This window comes from Oncorhynchus clarkii, chromosome 30 (genome assembly GCF_045791955.1).
Source record: "Oncorhynchus clarkii lewisi isolate Uvic-CL-2024 chromosome 30, UVic_Ocla_1.0, whole genome shotgun sequence".
Taxonomy (NCBI): domain Eukaryota; kingdom Metazoa; phylum Chordata; class Actinopteri; order Salmoniformes; family Salmonidae; genus Oncorhynchus; species Oncorhynchus clarkii.
In genome coordinates, this window is record NC_092176.1 from 45,346,411 (window position 1) to 45,361,413 (window position 15,003).

Here is a 15,003-nt window from a genome sequence, read left to right on the forward strand (position 1 = left end):
GTCTCATATTAAAGGGTCTGAATAATTATGTAAATAAGGTATTTCTGTTTTTTATTTTTAATACATTTGCAAAATAAATCTAAAAACCTGTTTTCACTTTGTCATTTTGGGGTATTGTGTGTAGATTGATGAGGGGGGGAAAATGTATTGAATCAATTTTAGAATAAGGCTGTAACGTAATAAAATGTGGAAAAAGTCAAGGGGTCTGAGTACTTTCCGAATGCAGTGTATATCAACAGGCTTTCTTCTGTTCTGCACTTCATTGTGGTCAGGACTGTACAGTTAATTCCCCGTCTTCTCCAACTCTATCATTATCATGCATTATCCAGGCTAGGATGGCCGTAATGGTAGTAATGTAGTCAACATCGTAGCAGAATAATGAATGTTATTGTGCCTATCAAGTGTCTGCTAAAACATCATAACAGTACTGTACAGCAGTGGGGATTAGATATGCGTTTCTAAGAATAACAACAGGCTGGGTGTTAGATAGAATCTAAGTCCAAACCTTACATGACATTATGGTGTATTCTGAATCATCTGTAGTATTAATACAGACACATATCTAATCATATATCTAATCACATATCTAATCATATATAACATCATATATCTAATCATATATCTCATAAAACACTTGTGGTCCCTGTACCACTACTGGTGTAGAGACTCTTAGCTCTCCGAGACCCCCTTTACCACTACTGGTGTAGAGACTCTTAGCTCTCCGAGACCCCTGTACCACTACTGGTGTAGAGACTCTTAGCTCTCCGAGACCCCCTGTACCACTACTGGTGTAGAGACTCTTAGCTCTCCGAGACCCCTGTACCACTACTGGTGTAGAGACTCTTAGCTCTCCGAGACCCCCTGTACCACTACTGGTGTAGAGACTCTTAGCTCTCCGAGACCCCCTGTACCACTACTGGTGTAGAGACTCTTAGCTCTCCGAGACCCCCTGTACCACTACTGGTGTAGAGACTCTTAGCTCTCAGAGACCCCCTGTACCACTACCGGTGTAGAGACTCTTAGCTCTCTGAGACCCCCTTTACCACTACTGGTGTAGAGACTCTTAGCTCTCTGAGACCCCCTGTACCACTACTGGTGTAGAGACTCTTAGCTCTCCGAGACCCCCTGTACCACTACCGGTGTAAAGACTCTTAGCTCTCCGAGACCCCCTGTACCACTACTGGTGTAGAGACTCTTAGCTCTCCGAGACCCCCTGTACCACTACTGGTGTAGAGACTCTTAGCTCTCTGAGACCCCCTTTACCACTACTGGTGTAGAGACTCTTAGCTCTCTGAGACCCCCTGTACCACTACTGGTGTAGAGACTCTTAGCTCTCCGAGACCCCCTGTACCACTACTGGTGTAGAGACTCTTAGCTCTCTGAGACCCCCTTTACCACTACTGGTGTAGAGACTCTTAGCTCTCCGAGACCCCCTGTACCACTACCGGTGTAAAGACTCTTAGCTCTCCGAGACCCCCTGTACCACTACTGGTGTAGAGACTCTTAGCTCTCCGAGACCCCCTGTACCACTACTGGTGTAGAGACTCTTAGCTCTCCGAGACCCCCTGTACCACTACTGGTGTAGAGACTCTTAGCTCTCCGAGACCCCCTGTACCACTACTGGTGTAGAGACTCTTAGCTCTCAGAGACCCCCTGTACCACTACTGGTGTAGAGACTCTTAGCTCTCTGAGACCCCCTTTACCACTACTGGTGTAGAGACTCTTAGCTCTCCGAGACCCCATGTACCACTACTGGTGTAGAGACTCTTAGCTCTCTGAGACCCCCTTTACCACTACTGGTGTAGAGACTCTTAGCTCTCCGAGACCCCCTGTACCACTACTGGTGTAGAGACTCTTAGCTCTCCGAGACCCCCTGTACCACTACTGGTGTAGAGACTCTTAGCTCTCCGAGACCCCCTGTACCACTACTGGTGTAGAGACTCTTAGCTCTCTGAGACCCCCTGTACCACTACTGGTGTAGAGACTCTTAGCTCTCTGAGACCCCCTTTACCACTACTGGTGTAGAGACTCTTAGCTCTCCGAGACCCCCTGTACCACTACCGGTGTAGAGACTCTTAGCTCTCTGAGACCCCCTTTACCACTACTGGTGTAGAGACTCTTAGCTCTCTGAGACCCCCTGTACCACTACTGGTGTAGAGACTCTTAGCTCTCCGAGACCCCCTGTACCACTACCGGTGTAAAGACTCTTAGCTCTCCGAGACCCCCTGTACCACTACTGGTGTAGAGACTCTTAGCTCTCCGAGACCCCCTGTACCACTACTGGTGTAGAGACTCTTAGCTCTCTGAGACCCCCTTTACCACTACTGGTGTAGAGACTCTTAGCTCTCTGAGACCCCCTGTACCACTACTGGTGTAGAGACTCTTAGCTCTCCGAGACCCCCTGTACCACTACTGGTGTAGAGACTCTTAGCTCTCTGAGACCCCCTTTACCACTACTGGTGTAGAGACTCTTAGCTCTCCGAGACCCCCTGTACCACTACCGGTGTAAAGACTCTTAGCTCTCCGAGACCCCCTGTACCACTACTGGTGTAGAGACTCTTAGCTCTCCGAGACCCCCTGTACCACTACTGGTGTAGAGACTCTTAGCTCTCTGAGACCCCCTTTACCACTACTGGTGTAGAGACTCTTAGCTCTCTGAGACCCCCTGTACCACTACTGGTGTAGAGACTCTTAGCTCTCCGAGACCCCCTGTACCACTACTGGTGTAGAGACTCTTAGCTCTCCGAGACCCCCTGTACCACTACTGGTGTAGAGACTCTTAGCTCTCCGAGACCCCCTGTACCACTACTGGTGTAGAGACTCTTAGCTCTCCGAGACCCCCTGTACCACTACTGGTGTAGAGACTCTTAGCTCTCTGAGACCCCCTTTACCACTACTGGTGTAGAGACTCTTAGCTCTCCGAGACCCCCTGTACCACTACTGGTGTAGAGACTCTTAGCTCTCCGAGACCCCCTGTACCACTACTGGTGTAGAGACTCTTAGCTCTCCGAGACCCCCTGTACCACTACTGGTGTAGAGACTCTTAGCTCTCTGAGACCCCCTTTACCACTACTGGTGTAGAGACTCTTAGCTCTCCGAGACCCCCTTTACCACTACTGGTGTAGAGACTCTTAGCTCTCCGAGACCCCCTGTACCACTACTGGTGTAGAGACTCTTAGCTCTCTGAGACCCCCTGTACCACTACCGGTGTAGAGACTCTTAGCTCTCCGAGACCCCCTTTACCACTACTGGTGTAGAGACTCTTAGCTCTCCGAGACCCCCTGTACCACTACTGGTGTAGAGACTCTTAGCTCTCCGAGACCCCCTGTACCACTACTGGTGTAGAGACTCTTAGCTCTCCGAGACCCCCTGTACCACTACTGGTGTAGAGACTCTTAGCTCTCCGAGACCCCCTGTACCACTACTGGTGTAGAGACTCTTAGCTCTCCGAGACCCCCTGTACCACTACTGGTGTAAAGACTCTTAGCTCTCCGAGACCCCCTGTACCACTACCGGTGTAGAGACTCTTAGCTCTCCGAGACCCCCTGTACCACTACTGGTGTAGAGACTCTTAGCTCTCCGAGACCCCCTGTACCACTACTGTAGAGTCAAGTGATATGCGATGCAGGTTATCAGGTTATTTATCAGTGTCACTCACTGTGTTCGCAGGGTGAACGCTGCACTGGTGATGGAGGTAGGGAGGTTGAGGCCTTTGGTGATCTCACGCCATATTTTCTTATTGATGACCTCCACTAAGCCGCCTTTTTCTGTGACCAGCTTGTAGAGCGTGTACAGATCCAACACCTGCTTGGCCATGATAGGAATACGATTCACTGGAGTCCCTGTGGAGACAAAACACAATATCCACAATCAATGCTATTAACTTCAGTCCATCGATAGAGAGGGTTTCCTCGCTAGCTGTGGCTTATAAAGCCAATTTATCTGGAAGCAGTCCAATAGCTGACATCTTGGCTAACAAAACATATTACTTTTTGAAAAACTCCCCCTTGACTTTTTATACAGCGTTTTATTAAAGGGGCAATCTGTGTTTGCTAAATATATTTTTTGACATTTAAATTATCGATATAAACCCGATGATTCTTGAAGAATATAACTTATAAATGCCTCGTGATCTTAGTTCAACTGTTGTACCTAGGGTTGCAAAGCTACCGGTAGTTTATCAAAGATACCAGAATCTTCAGTAATTTTGGTAATTAACAGAAAATCAATTGCAATCAAATAACTTTAAAACAAGTAATTAATATATAGTATTCATTTTGCATATCTGTGTCCATATTGTCCATGAGTTTCTAATACATAGACCATATGGTTCAAGAGAAAATAGTCTAATTAATGAGTAAAATATCTAATCATTAACGGGATTATTTTAAATGAACTCTGCAACTATTCTAAATATTTACTTTTTTCACAACTACCACCGGTTTGACGGAAAAACATTGACAACAAATACATACTGACTTAAACTAGGTTTCCATCCAATTCGCGACAGATTTTCATGAGAATATTTACAAAAATCCCCCCACCCCCCCCCCCCCCCCGCCAGAAATGTTTCCATCAAATTGACTTGTTGCACATAAACAACTGTGCGTGATGACGTAGTGCACATAAAAAAATACATTTTGCGCTTTAAATTACCATGTACTGGATAAAATTTTAAAAAAAAAAGTTACATTGGGTTCCATCACATTTTCAACTATACTGATGGTTATCTCACAAATATGTTTTGCGTTATACTGTTCAACGAGTGTGCCGACACCGGTATGGGCACAGAGCGCGTTTAGCCTACATGATGACTATATGATGAACTAAAGAGCGACACTAATTGTATTTGTCAAACGCAAACAAGCGTCGATGATCATGTCACCCGGAATAAGACCCTCGATTTTTATTGGAAAGGACACATCAAGATTAGCTCTTTGCACGTTCACATGTTAATAAATTCATGATAATTTATTTCATCTGTTGCCTAATAAACTGCATGCTTTCCCGAGTCGTGACTACAAGTTTACTTTGACATGATGGTTATTATATTAATATTTGCGCATAAAAGCGTTTCCACCGACATTTTTGGCATAATTAATTTTACTAACCAGGTTTCCATTCAAAGTCTATATGCCAGTAAAATACAAGTCGGATAAAAAAATTACAGGCCTGATGGAAACAGAACATTTTTCTATAAACTTTCCCCCCCAAAAATACTGTAACGACCCATACGCTAGACAAGGTGGGATCTTTTTGTGTTGGTAAAATCATTGCGGGAAATGTTGGTGGAAACACTTGTATGCGCAAAAATGTATATAATAACCAATGTATCAAAGTTCATTTGGAGTCACACGATGACATGTTGTGGAGTCCTCCCACTACGACTCATCGGGAAAGCAAACAGTTTATTATGCCGCGTTCAGAACAACTGAACTGAACTTGGAAAATCTCCGACTTCCATCTTCAATGCGTTCAAGACAACTGGGAATTCGGAAAGAACGAACTCCGACTGGCAAATCCAACTCAAAATTACAAGTCGGGAACTCTGGCCTCTTTCGCGACCCCCGATTTTACCGAGCTGAAGATAACTGACGTCATTATTAGACAGATGAAATAAATGATGATGAACTTCGACAGGGTGGTAAACGTGAAAAGTGACGAGCTTGATGCTCGTTTCCAAGTAAATATCGAGGGTCTTATTCTGGTAACATGATAATCGATGCTTGGCTGCGTTTGAAAAAAAGAAATACAAATCTTGCCTTTTTGTCCATAATAGTCTCATCATGTACTGTGGGCTATACATGCGCTCCGGCCAACAGCGCGCAGTTACTGCTGTTGTCTAGAGTCAATACCAGAGTGGGAAGACACTATATGATGCAAAACCATCTGTAGAGTTGAACATGCGATGGAACCCGTTTAACTTGTATTCTTTATTCGGTACATCTCAATTTAACTGCAAAACGTATGTTTATGTGCACTACATCATCACGCAACAAGCAACATTTTATATAACACATTTGATTGTAACACATCTCTTCGTGGGAAAATGCACATATTATTTTAATGCGGATTTTTGAATATTGACATGGAAATCTGTCCCCAAAAGATCCCACCTTGTCTCGCGTATTTTGTTTTGTCTACAATTGTAAAGTTTACCGGGAAAAAAAATATGTCATGACAATCTTTTTTCCTGGCGTGTACTTTACTGGCATAAAAAGGTTGGATGGAAACCTGGTTATAGTAAAACAAAACAAAAAACAAAACATCTGTTTAATACAATATATATAAAAAGGATTTGTTATGTTGGAACCCTCATATTAAACACTGATGGTATTCTCTAAATTGAGTTTGTATTTGGGATTATGTTTTATAGGTGTGCCATTCAGTTTTATTAGAAAATCATCTCATTTGATGATTTTTAATATTGTACATGTGATTAGGCCACACACAGGGCCAGAGATTAATACAGAACCCTGTGATCATCTGACGTAGAGACCAGAGATTATTACAGATACCTGTGATCATCTGAAGTAGAGACCAGAGATTATTACAGATACCTGTGATCATCTGAAGTAGAGACCAGAGATTATTACAGATACCTGTGATCATCTGAAGTAGAGACTAGAGATTATTACAGACACCTGTGATCATCTGAAGTAGAGACCAGAGATTATTACAGATACCTGTGATCATCTGAAGTAGAGACTAGAGATTATTACAGATACCTGTGATCATCTGAAGTACCCTAAAGGGCCACCAAATTAATTGTAATAGATTTCTTAAAATCTTAGAAAAATACCACAATTCTGGTATTTTACTGTTAAACTTTGAAAGTTTCCAGTAATATACCCTCTCTTTGCACCCCTTGACCCACCCCATCAGGACCCTATATGCTTGTAATAATGCAATGTAAGCCTTCAAAGCATGGGGGAGGGAGGTAGCCTAGCCAGGTGTCCTAGTGGTTAGAGCGTAACCAAAAAGTTGCAAGATCGAATCCCCGAGCTGACAAGGTAAACATCTGTCCTTCTGCCCCCTGAACAAGGTAGTTCCTAGGCCGTAATTGAAAAAAATAAATGTTCTTAATAGACTTGCCTAGTTAAAAAAAAAAACTATAATGTTGACATCATGGATGGTCAGTCCTTGATTCCATATCTCTGTCTACTAATTAGAGTGTGATATAATTTCTCCAGCCCTGTCCCTCAGCTGTTAACCAAAATAAAGGGGTGAGAACTTTACTATTGTTTCAACTGCAATACTGCCCCTTTAATGCCTCCTCTACGTTATATAAATACTGCCCCTTTAATGCCTCCTCTACGTTATATAAATACTGCCCCTTTAATGCCTCCTCTACGTTATATAAATACTGCCCCTTTAATGCCTCCTCTACGTTATATAAAAACTGCCCCTTTAATGCCTCCTCTACGTTATATAAATACTGCCCCTTTAATGCCTCCTCTACGTTATATAAATACTGCCCCTTTAATGCCTCCTCTACGTTATATAAATACTGCCCCTTTAAATGCCTCCTCTACGTTATATAAATACTGCCCCTTTAATGCCTCCTCTACGTTATATAAATACTGCCCCTTTAATGCCTCCTCTACGTTATATAAATACTGCCCCTTTAATGTCTCCTCTACGTTATATAAAAACTGCCCCTTTAATGCCTCCTCTACGTTATATAAATACTGCCCCTTTAATGCCTCCTCTACGTTATATAAATACTGCCCCTTTAATGCCTCCTCTACGTTATATAAATACTGCCCCTTTAATGCCTCCTCTACATTATATAAATACTGCCCCTTTTAATGCCTCCTCTACGTTATATAAAAACTGCCCCTTTAATGCCTCCTCTACGTTATATAAATACTGCCCCTTTAATGCCTCCTCTACATTATATAAATACTGCCCCTTTAATGCCTCCTCTACGTTATATAAATACTGCCCCTTTAATGCCTCCTCTACATTATATAAATACTGCCCCTTTTAATGCCTCCTCTACGTTATATAAAAACTGCCCCTTTAATGCCTCCTCTACGTTATATAAATACTGCCCCTTTAATGCCTCCTCTACGTTATATAAATACTGCCCCTTTAATGCCTCCTCTACGTTATATAAAAACTGCCCCTTTAATACCTCCTCTACGTTATATAAATACTGCCCCTTTTAATGCCTCCTCTACGTTATATAAATACTGCCCCTTTAATGCCTCCTCTACGTTATATAAATACTGCCCCTTTAATGCCTCCTCTACGTTATATAAATACTGCCCCTTTAATGCCTCCTCTACGTTATATAAATACTGCCCCTTTAATGCCTCCTCTACGTTATATAAATACTGCCCCTTTAATGCCTCCTCTACGTTATATAAATACTGCCCCTTTAATGCCTCCTCTACGTTATATAAATACTGCCCCTTTTAATGCCTCCTCTACGTTATATAAATACTGCCCCTTTAATGCCTCCTCTACGTTATATAAATACTGCCCCTTTAATGCCTCCTCTACGTTATATAAATACTGCCCCTTTAATGCCTCCTCTACGTTATATAAATACTGCCCCTTTAATGCCTCCTCTACGTTATATAAATACTGCCCCTTTTAATGCCTCCTCTACGTTATATAAATACTGCCCCTTTAATGCCTCCTCTACGTTATATAAATACTGCCCCTTTAATGCCTCCTCTACGTTATATAAATACTGCCCCTTTAATGCCTCCTCTACGTTATATAAATACTGCCCCTTTAATGCCTCCTCTACGTTATATAAATACTGCCCCTTTAATGCCTCCTCTACGTTATATAAATACTGCCCCTTTAATGCCTCCTCTACGTTATATAAATACTGCCCCTTTAATGCCTCCTCTATGTTACTACTGTACGTGTAGAATTTAAATACACCTTTAGCTATGAAATTAACATTACTTTAAAGATTCAACTTCTTTTTAAAGAAGCAATCACTGTTCAACCCTAACCCCAACCCTAAACTTCATTCCACTCTGGCCTTAACCCTGCTAACCTAACCCTGACCCTAAGCTTTATTCCACTCAAGTCTTAATTAGTAGGGTATAAGGAGGCAGATAATAATTTGTACTATGCAGTTTAAAGGGTCGGCCGTAAAGAGGGAAGGGTCGGCCCTTTGTGAGCAGCCTGACCCTGAGATAATGAACCTGTATTTTGCTGATAGAGTTCCATTGTACCCATCGAGTTTACCATATAATGGCAATCAATACCTGCAGAAATATAGTGGAAACAGCAGCAAGCAGTGCAGGACCATACACCGGAGGAGAGGAGAGGGGGAGGAGAGGAGGAGGAGAGGAGGGGGAGGAGAGGAGGAGGAGAGGAGGAGAGGAGTAGGAGGAGAGGGGGAGGAGAGGAGAGGGAGAGGAGAGGAGGAGGAGAGGGGGAGGAGAGGAGGAGGAGAGGGGGAGGAGAGGGAGAGGAGAGGGGGAGGAGAGGAGATGAGAGGAGAAGGGGAGGAGAGGAGAGTGGGAGGAGAGGGGGTGAAGTATCGTCTGAGGCGGTAAAAACACATAAATTAAGGCTGGTAATTATGGGATGACTTGGCTGGCAGTAGAACCGACTGAGGAGAAAGACAACATTAAAACTAGAGATTTATCCTGTCTCTCCGACCAGGACAATACTGGCCATTATATCTAAAGTAGCACCACCCAAAGCCCATCTATCGCCGTTTCCAACTCCACACTAAACTGTCTATATATCACCACTGTATGGTGAAAGTGGCCTCAGGAGAAGTGAGGTGATTCTAAATCATTAAAGAGACTTCTCAAAGGTTAACGGACGTACTTGGAGTTCTCTCATAATTAAGATTGAGATGCTTGATTGACTGTAGTGTAACATTCAGCTTGGTGTTACTACAGTTTAAGAGGTGTTTATTGGGGTGTTATTTTTAAAATGTTGTACAGTATCACAATGCAGAACATACAGTACAGTAGGCTAATACTAGGACACACGACAGTAATGAGAAGAGAAACACAAAGAAACAACCTTTAGTAATACACCGTCACCGAGACACACTGTTACTCCCCATCCCATTCTCACCGGTGATAATGCACAGCCCGTTGCCTTGATCTATACAACTATTATTTATCCCGATCCACAATGGCCGACCCAAACGAGCACCGGGCAATAAATAAAAAAGACCTGGCCTCAGAAACGCTTTTGTCTGTTAGAATCTGACCCAACCAAGACAGGCCTCTTAAAACCAGATTTATGCGCTTTCAATACCCGGCGTGATGCATTCGTCCCGATTCCCTGAAAGGGATATGAAGAATAAAAGAGGAGAGGACAGTCTTTTGTCAGCAGAGACGATCCGATCAGCTCATGGATCACGTTGACAATGAGGAATGGCGGGCGGGAGGAAAAAAGCACCTCGTATACGACTCCTCTAACGGACTAACGACGGCACAGGCAGTCCTCTAGTTAATCACTCACTTGCTAAAAGATTGCAGTGTGTAATTGGAGCTTGCAGAGGGAATCGGGACTTAGTAGAGCAGAGTAATCATCATCTTTTCGCTCGGCTTCGTCGCTGATGCGTTCAGTTTCGCACCTTTGCAGCAAGCCGGTAATGGAACTGGCCAGAGGAGTTTCTCCTCTTCATTTACTTGGCTCTTTTAACCTGTGAAATGAAGGATTAATGTAATGCAGCTAGCAGGAAAACAACTGTTTATCTACATGTGGACAGCCCATCTAATTGGAATGGCGCTTCAGTAGTTTCCTTACATTTAGATTTTACTGTTGTTCATTTAGCAGACGCTCTTATCCAGAGTGATTTACAATGAGTGCAAACAGCTGACTGGGTTAGGGAGGGCCCATACAGCATGAACCTAGAATACAGTATGAACCTAGAATACAGTATGAACCTAGAATACAGCATGAACCTAGAATACAGTATGAACCTAGAATACAGCATGAATCTAAAATACAGCATGAACCTAGAATACAGTATGAACCTAGAATACAGTATGAACCTAGAATACAGCATGAACCTAGAATACAGCATGAACCTAGAATACAACATGAACCTAGAATACAGCATGAACCTAGAATACAGCATGAACCTAGAATACAGTATGAACCTAGAATACAGTATGAACCTAGAATACAGCATGAACCTAGAATTTTTATTTGACCTTTATTTAACTAGGCAAGTCAGTAAAGAACAAATTCTTATTTTCAATGACAGCCTAGGAACAGTGGGTTAACTGCCTGTTCAGGGGCAGAAAAACAGATCTGTATCTTGTCAGTTCAGGGATTTGAACTTGGAACCTTTCGGTCTAACTCTCTAACCACTAGGCTACCCTGCTGCCCTAGAACATAGAATACAGCATGAACCTAGAATAGAACTCTATTGTCCAGCCAATCATGGAAACTGTAGGAATGTTTCCCTCTGTCTGTCTGTCTGTCTGTCTGTCCCTGTTTCTGTCCCTGTGTCTGTCTCTGAAGCACAGAAGTCGTACCACCTATAGTTTCCAGCAGGATATTTAGTGTTGTGGCAATAGAAGCCTGGAACCATTCTTTAAAGCTTAACTGTCTTCTCTTCTGTCCCTTAGTATTCCAGATAATTACACTAGCTGGGACAAAAATTGACTGACTTATTCAACAGAAAGTGCTGATTGTGGTTTCTGGGGCGGTAATCAATTAATACCCACAACCCCCAACAGCCTGGAGGAGAAAGACAGTCCATCACACAGGATATTTATCAGTACACAAAGACAGTAACACCACCATTGTTTTGTCTGCTTTTGATGAGACCAGCTCAAAAGGCCATCACTTATTGAATCAGACACGAGGTACAGGCTGAGGTACAGGAGACTGAGGTACAGGAGACTGAGGTACAGGAGACTGAGGTTCAGGAGACTGGGGCTCAGGAGACTGGGGCTCAGGAGACTGAGGTACAGGAGACTGAGGTACAGGAGACTGAGGTTCAGGAGACTGAGGTTCAGGAGGCTGAGGTACAGGAGACTGAGGTTCAGGAGACTGAGGTACAGGAGACTGAGGTTCAGGAGGCTAAGGTACATGGGGACTGAGGTACAGGAGACTGAGGTTCAGGAGGCTGAGGTACAGGGGACTGAGGTACAGGAGACTGAGGTTCAGGAGACTGAGGTTCAGGAGACTGAGGTACATGAGACTGAGGTTCAGGAGACTGAGGTACAGGAGACTGAGGTACAGGAGACTGAGGTTCAGGAGACTGAGGTACAGGAGACTGAGATTCAGGAGGCTGAGGTACAGGAGACTGAGGTTCAGGAGACTGAGGTACAGGAGACTGAGGTCCAGGAGACTGAGTTACAGAAGACTGAGGTCCAGGAGACTGAGTTACAGAAGACTAAGGTCCATGGCCATGCACAAAGCTAAGGATCCTATAAAACCAATGGCGATATTTGTAACTGATTTTGTACATAATGTTTCTGCAACCGTATTTTACGGCAAAAAAAGAGCTTCTGGATATCAGGACAGTGATCACTCACCTCGGATTAGACAAAGAGCTTCTGGATATCAGGACAGTGATCACTCACCTCGGATTAGACAAAGAGCTTCTGGATATCAGGACAGTGATCACTCACCTCGGATTAGACAAAGAGCTTCTGGATATCAGGACAATGATCACTCACCTCGGATTAGACAAAGAGCTTCTGGATATCAGGACAGTGATCACTCACCTCGGATTAGACAAAGAGCTTCTGGATATCAGGACAGTGATCACTCACCTCGGATTAGACAAAGAGCTTCTGGATATCAGGACAGTGATCACTCACCTCGGATTAGACAAAGAGCTTCTGGATATCAGGACAATGATCACTCACCTCGGATTAGACAAAGAGCTTCTGGATATCAGGACAGTGATCACTCACCTCGGATTAGACAAAGAGCTTCTGGATATCAGGACAGTGATCACTCACCTCGGATTAGACAAAGAGCTTCTGGATATCAGGACAGTGATCACTCACCTCGGATTAGACAAAGAGCTTCTGGATATCAGGACAGTGATCACTCACCTCGGATTAGACAAAGAGCTTCTGGATATCAGGACTGCGATCACTCACCTCGGATTAGACGAAGAGCTTCTGGATATTAGGACGGCGATCACTCACCTCGGATTAGACGAAGAGCTTCTGGATATTAGGACTGCGATCACTCACCTCGGATTAGACGAAGAGCTTCTGGATATTAGGACTGCGATCACTCACCTCGGATTAGACGAAGAGCTTCTGGATATTAGGACTGCGATCACTCACCTCGGATTAGACAAATATTTTTTCTTCAACAAGCAGGACGCACAGGACATACTCCTAACACCCGACAAGGCCAACAACCCAGTTATTTGCAAGAGGAAGAGACGCAGGTACAGAGGACTCGTAAGGATCCGCAGAAGGCGAGTGGGAAAGCTGTTGTTACCATCAATATTACTTGCCAACGTGCAATCATTGGACAATCAATTAGACGAGGTACGATCACGAATATCTTACCAGACAAGCTAAATCACTCCTATGCTCGCTTTGAGGCAAGCACACTGAGGCATGCATGAGAGCATCAGCTGTTCTGGACGACTGTGTGATCACACTATAGGGAGGATGTCAGAGACCTGGCCGGGTGGTGTCAGAATAACAACCTATCCCTCAACGTAACCAAGACTAAGGAGATGAATGTGGACTACAGGAAAAGGAGGAACGAGCACGCCCCCATTCTCATCGACGGGGCTGCAGTGGAGCAGGTTGAGAGCTTCAAGTTCCTTGGTGTCCACATCACCAACAAACTAGAATGGTCCAAACACACCAAGACAGTCGTGAAGAGGGCACGGGCACGACAAAGCCTATTCCCCCTCAGGGAACTAAAAAGATTTGGCATGGGTCCTCAGATCTTCAAAAGGGTCTACAGGTGCACCATCGAGAGCATCACTGCCTGGTTGCATCACTGCCTGGTATGGCAACTGCTCGGCCTCCGACCGCAAGGCACTACAGAGGGTAGTACGTACGGCCCAGTACATCACTGGGGCTAAGCTGCCTGCCATAGAGGACCTCTACACCAGATGGTGTCAGAGGAAGGCCCTAAAAATTGTCAAAGTCCCCAGCCACCCCAGTCATAGACTGTTCTCTCTACTACCGCATGGCAAGCGGTACCGGAGCGCCAAGTCTAGGTCCAAGAGGCTTCTAAACAGCTTCTACCCCCAAGCCATAAGACTCCTGAACAGCTAATCAAATGGCTACCCAGATTATTTGCATTGTGTCCCGCCACCCACCACCCGCCACCCGCCAACCCCTCTTTTACGCTACTGCTACTCTCTGTTCATCATATATGCATACTCACTTTAACCATGCCTACATGTACATACTACCTCAATCAGCCCGACTAACAGGTGCCTGTATATAGCCTCGCTACTGTTATTTTTAACTTTTTTTACATTTGTTTTTATTTCTTTACGTATCTATTGTTCACCTAATACCTTTTTTTTCCTACTTAAAAATTGCATTGTTGGTTAGAGCCTGTAATTAAGATAAACTTTGATTTAATTTATTGTCTTCTGTCTGTTTCATCAAGGACGAGTATTTGAATGAGGACTGGGTTCAACGATTCAAGAATTCAATAGACTACTTTTGTTCTGAATAAAACTATAACAACAACAGTAAACTATTCATTGGTGTTCAATGTCGTAACAAACCTCTTCAGTCTTTCAAATTAAACGAATGCCTGATGTTCTACAGACTACAGCAGACCAATCACATTATTCTACAGACCACAGCAGACCAATCACATTATTCTACAGACCACAGCAGACCAATCACATTCTTCTACAGACAGGAGCAGACCAGTCACGTTCTCATACAGACCACAGCAGACCAATCACGTTCTCCTACAGACCACAGCAGACCAATCACATTCTCATACAGACCACAGCAGACCAATCACGTTCTTCTACAGACCACAGCAGACCAATCACGTTCTCTTACAGACCACAGCAGACCAATCACGTTCATCCAAAGA

General features: G+C 43.9%; 1 protein-coding gene across 1 annotated transcript in view; it reads right to left on the minus strand.

The window, feature by feature from the left end:
- LOC139390116 (AT-rich interactive domain-containing protein 3A-like) overlaps positions 1–15,003 on the minus strand; it is a 223,416-nt gene that overhangs the window by 21,235 nt on the left and 187,178 nt on the right. The window contains exon 5 of the mRNA XM_071137277.1: positions 3,659–3,842. Coding sequence (XP_070993378.1) covers positions 3,659–3,842 — 184 coding nt within the window. The remainder of the gene's footprint in view (positions 1–3,658; positions 3,843–15,003) is intronic.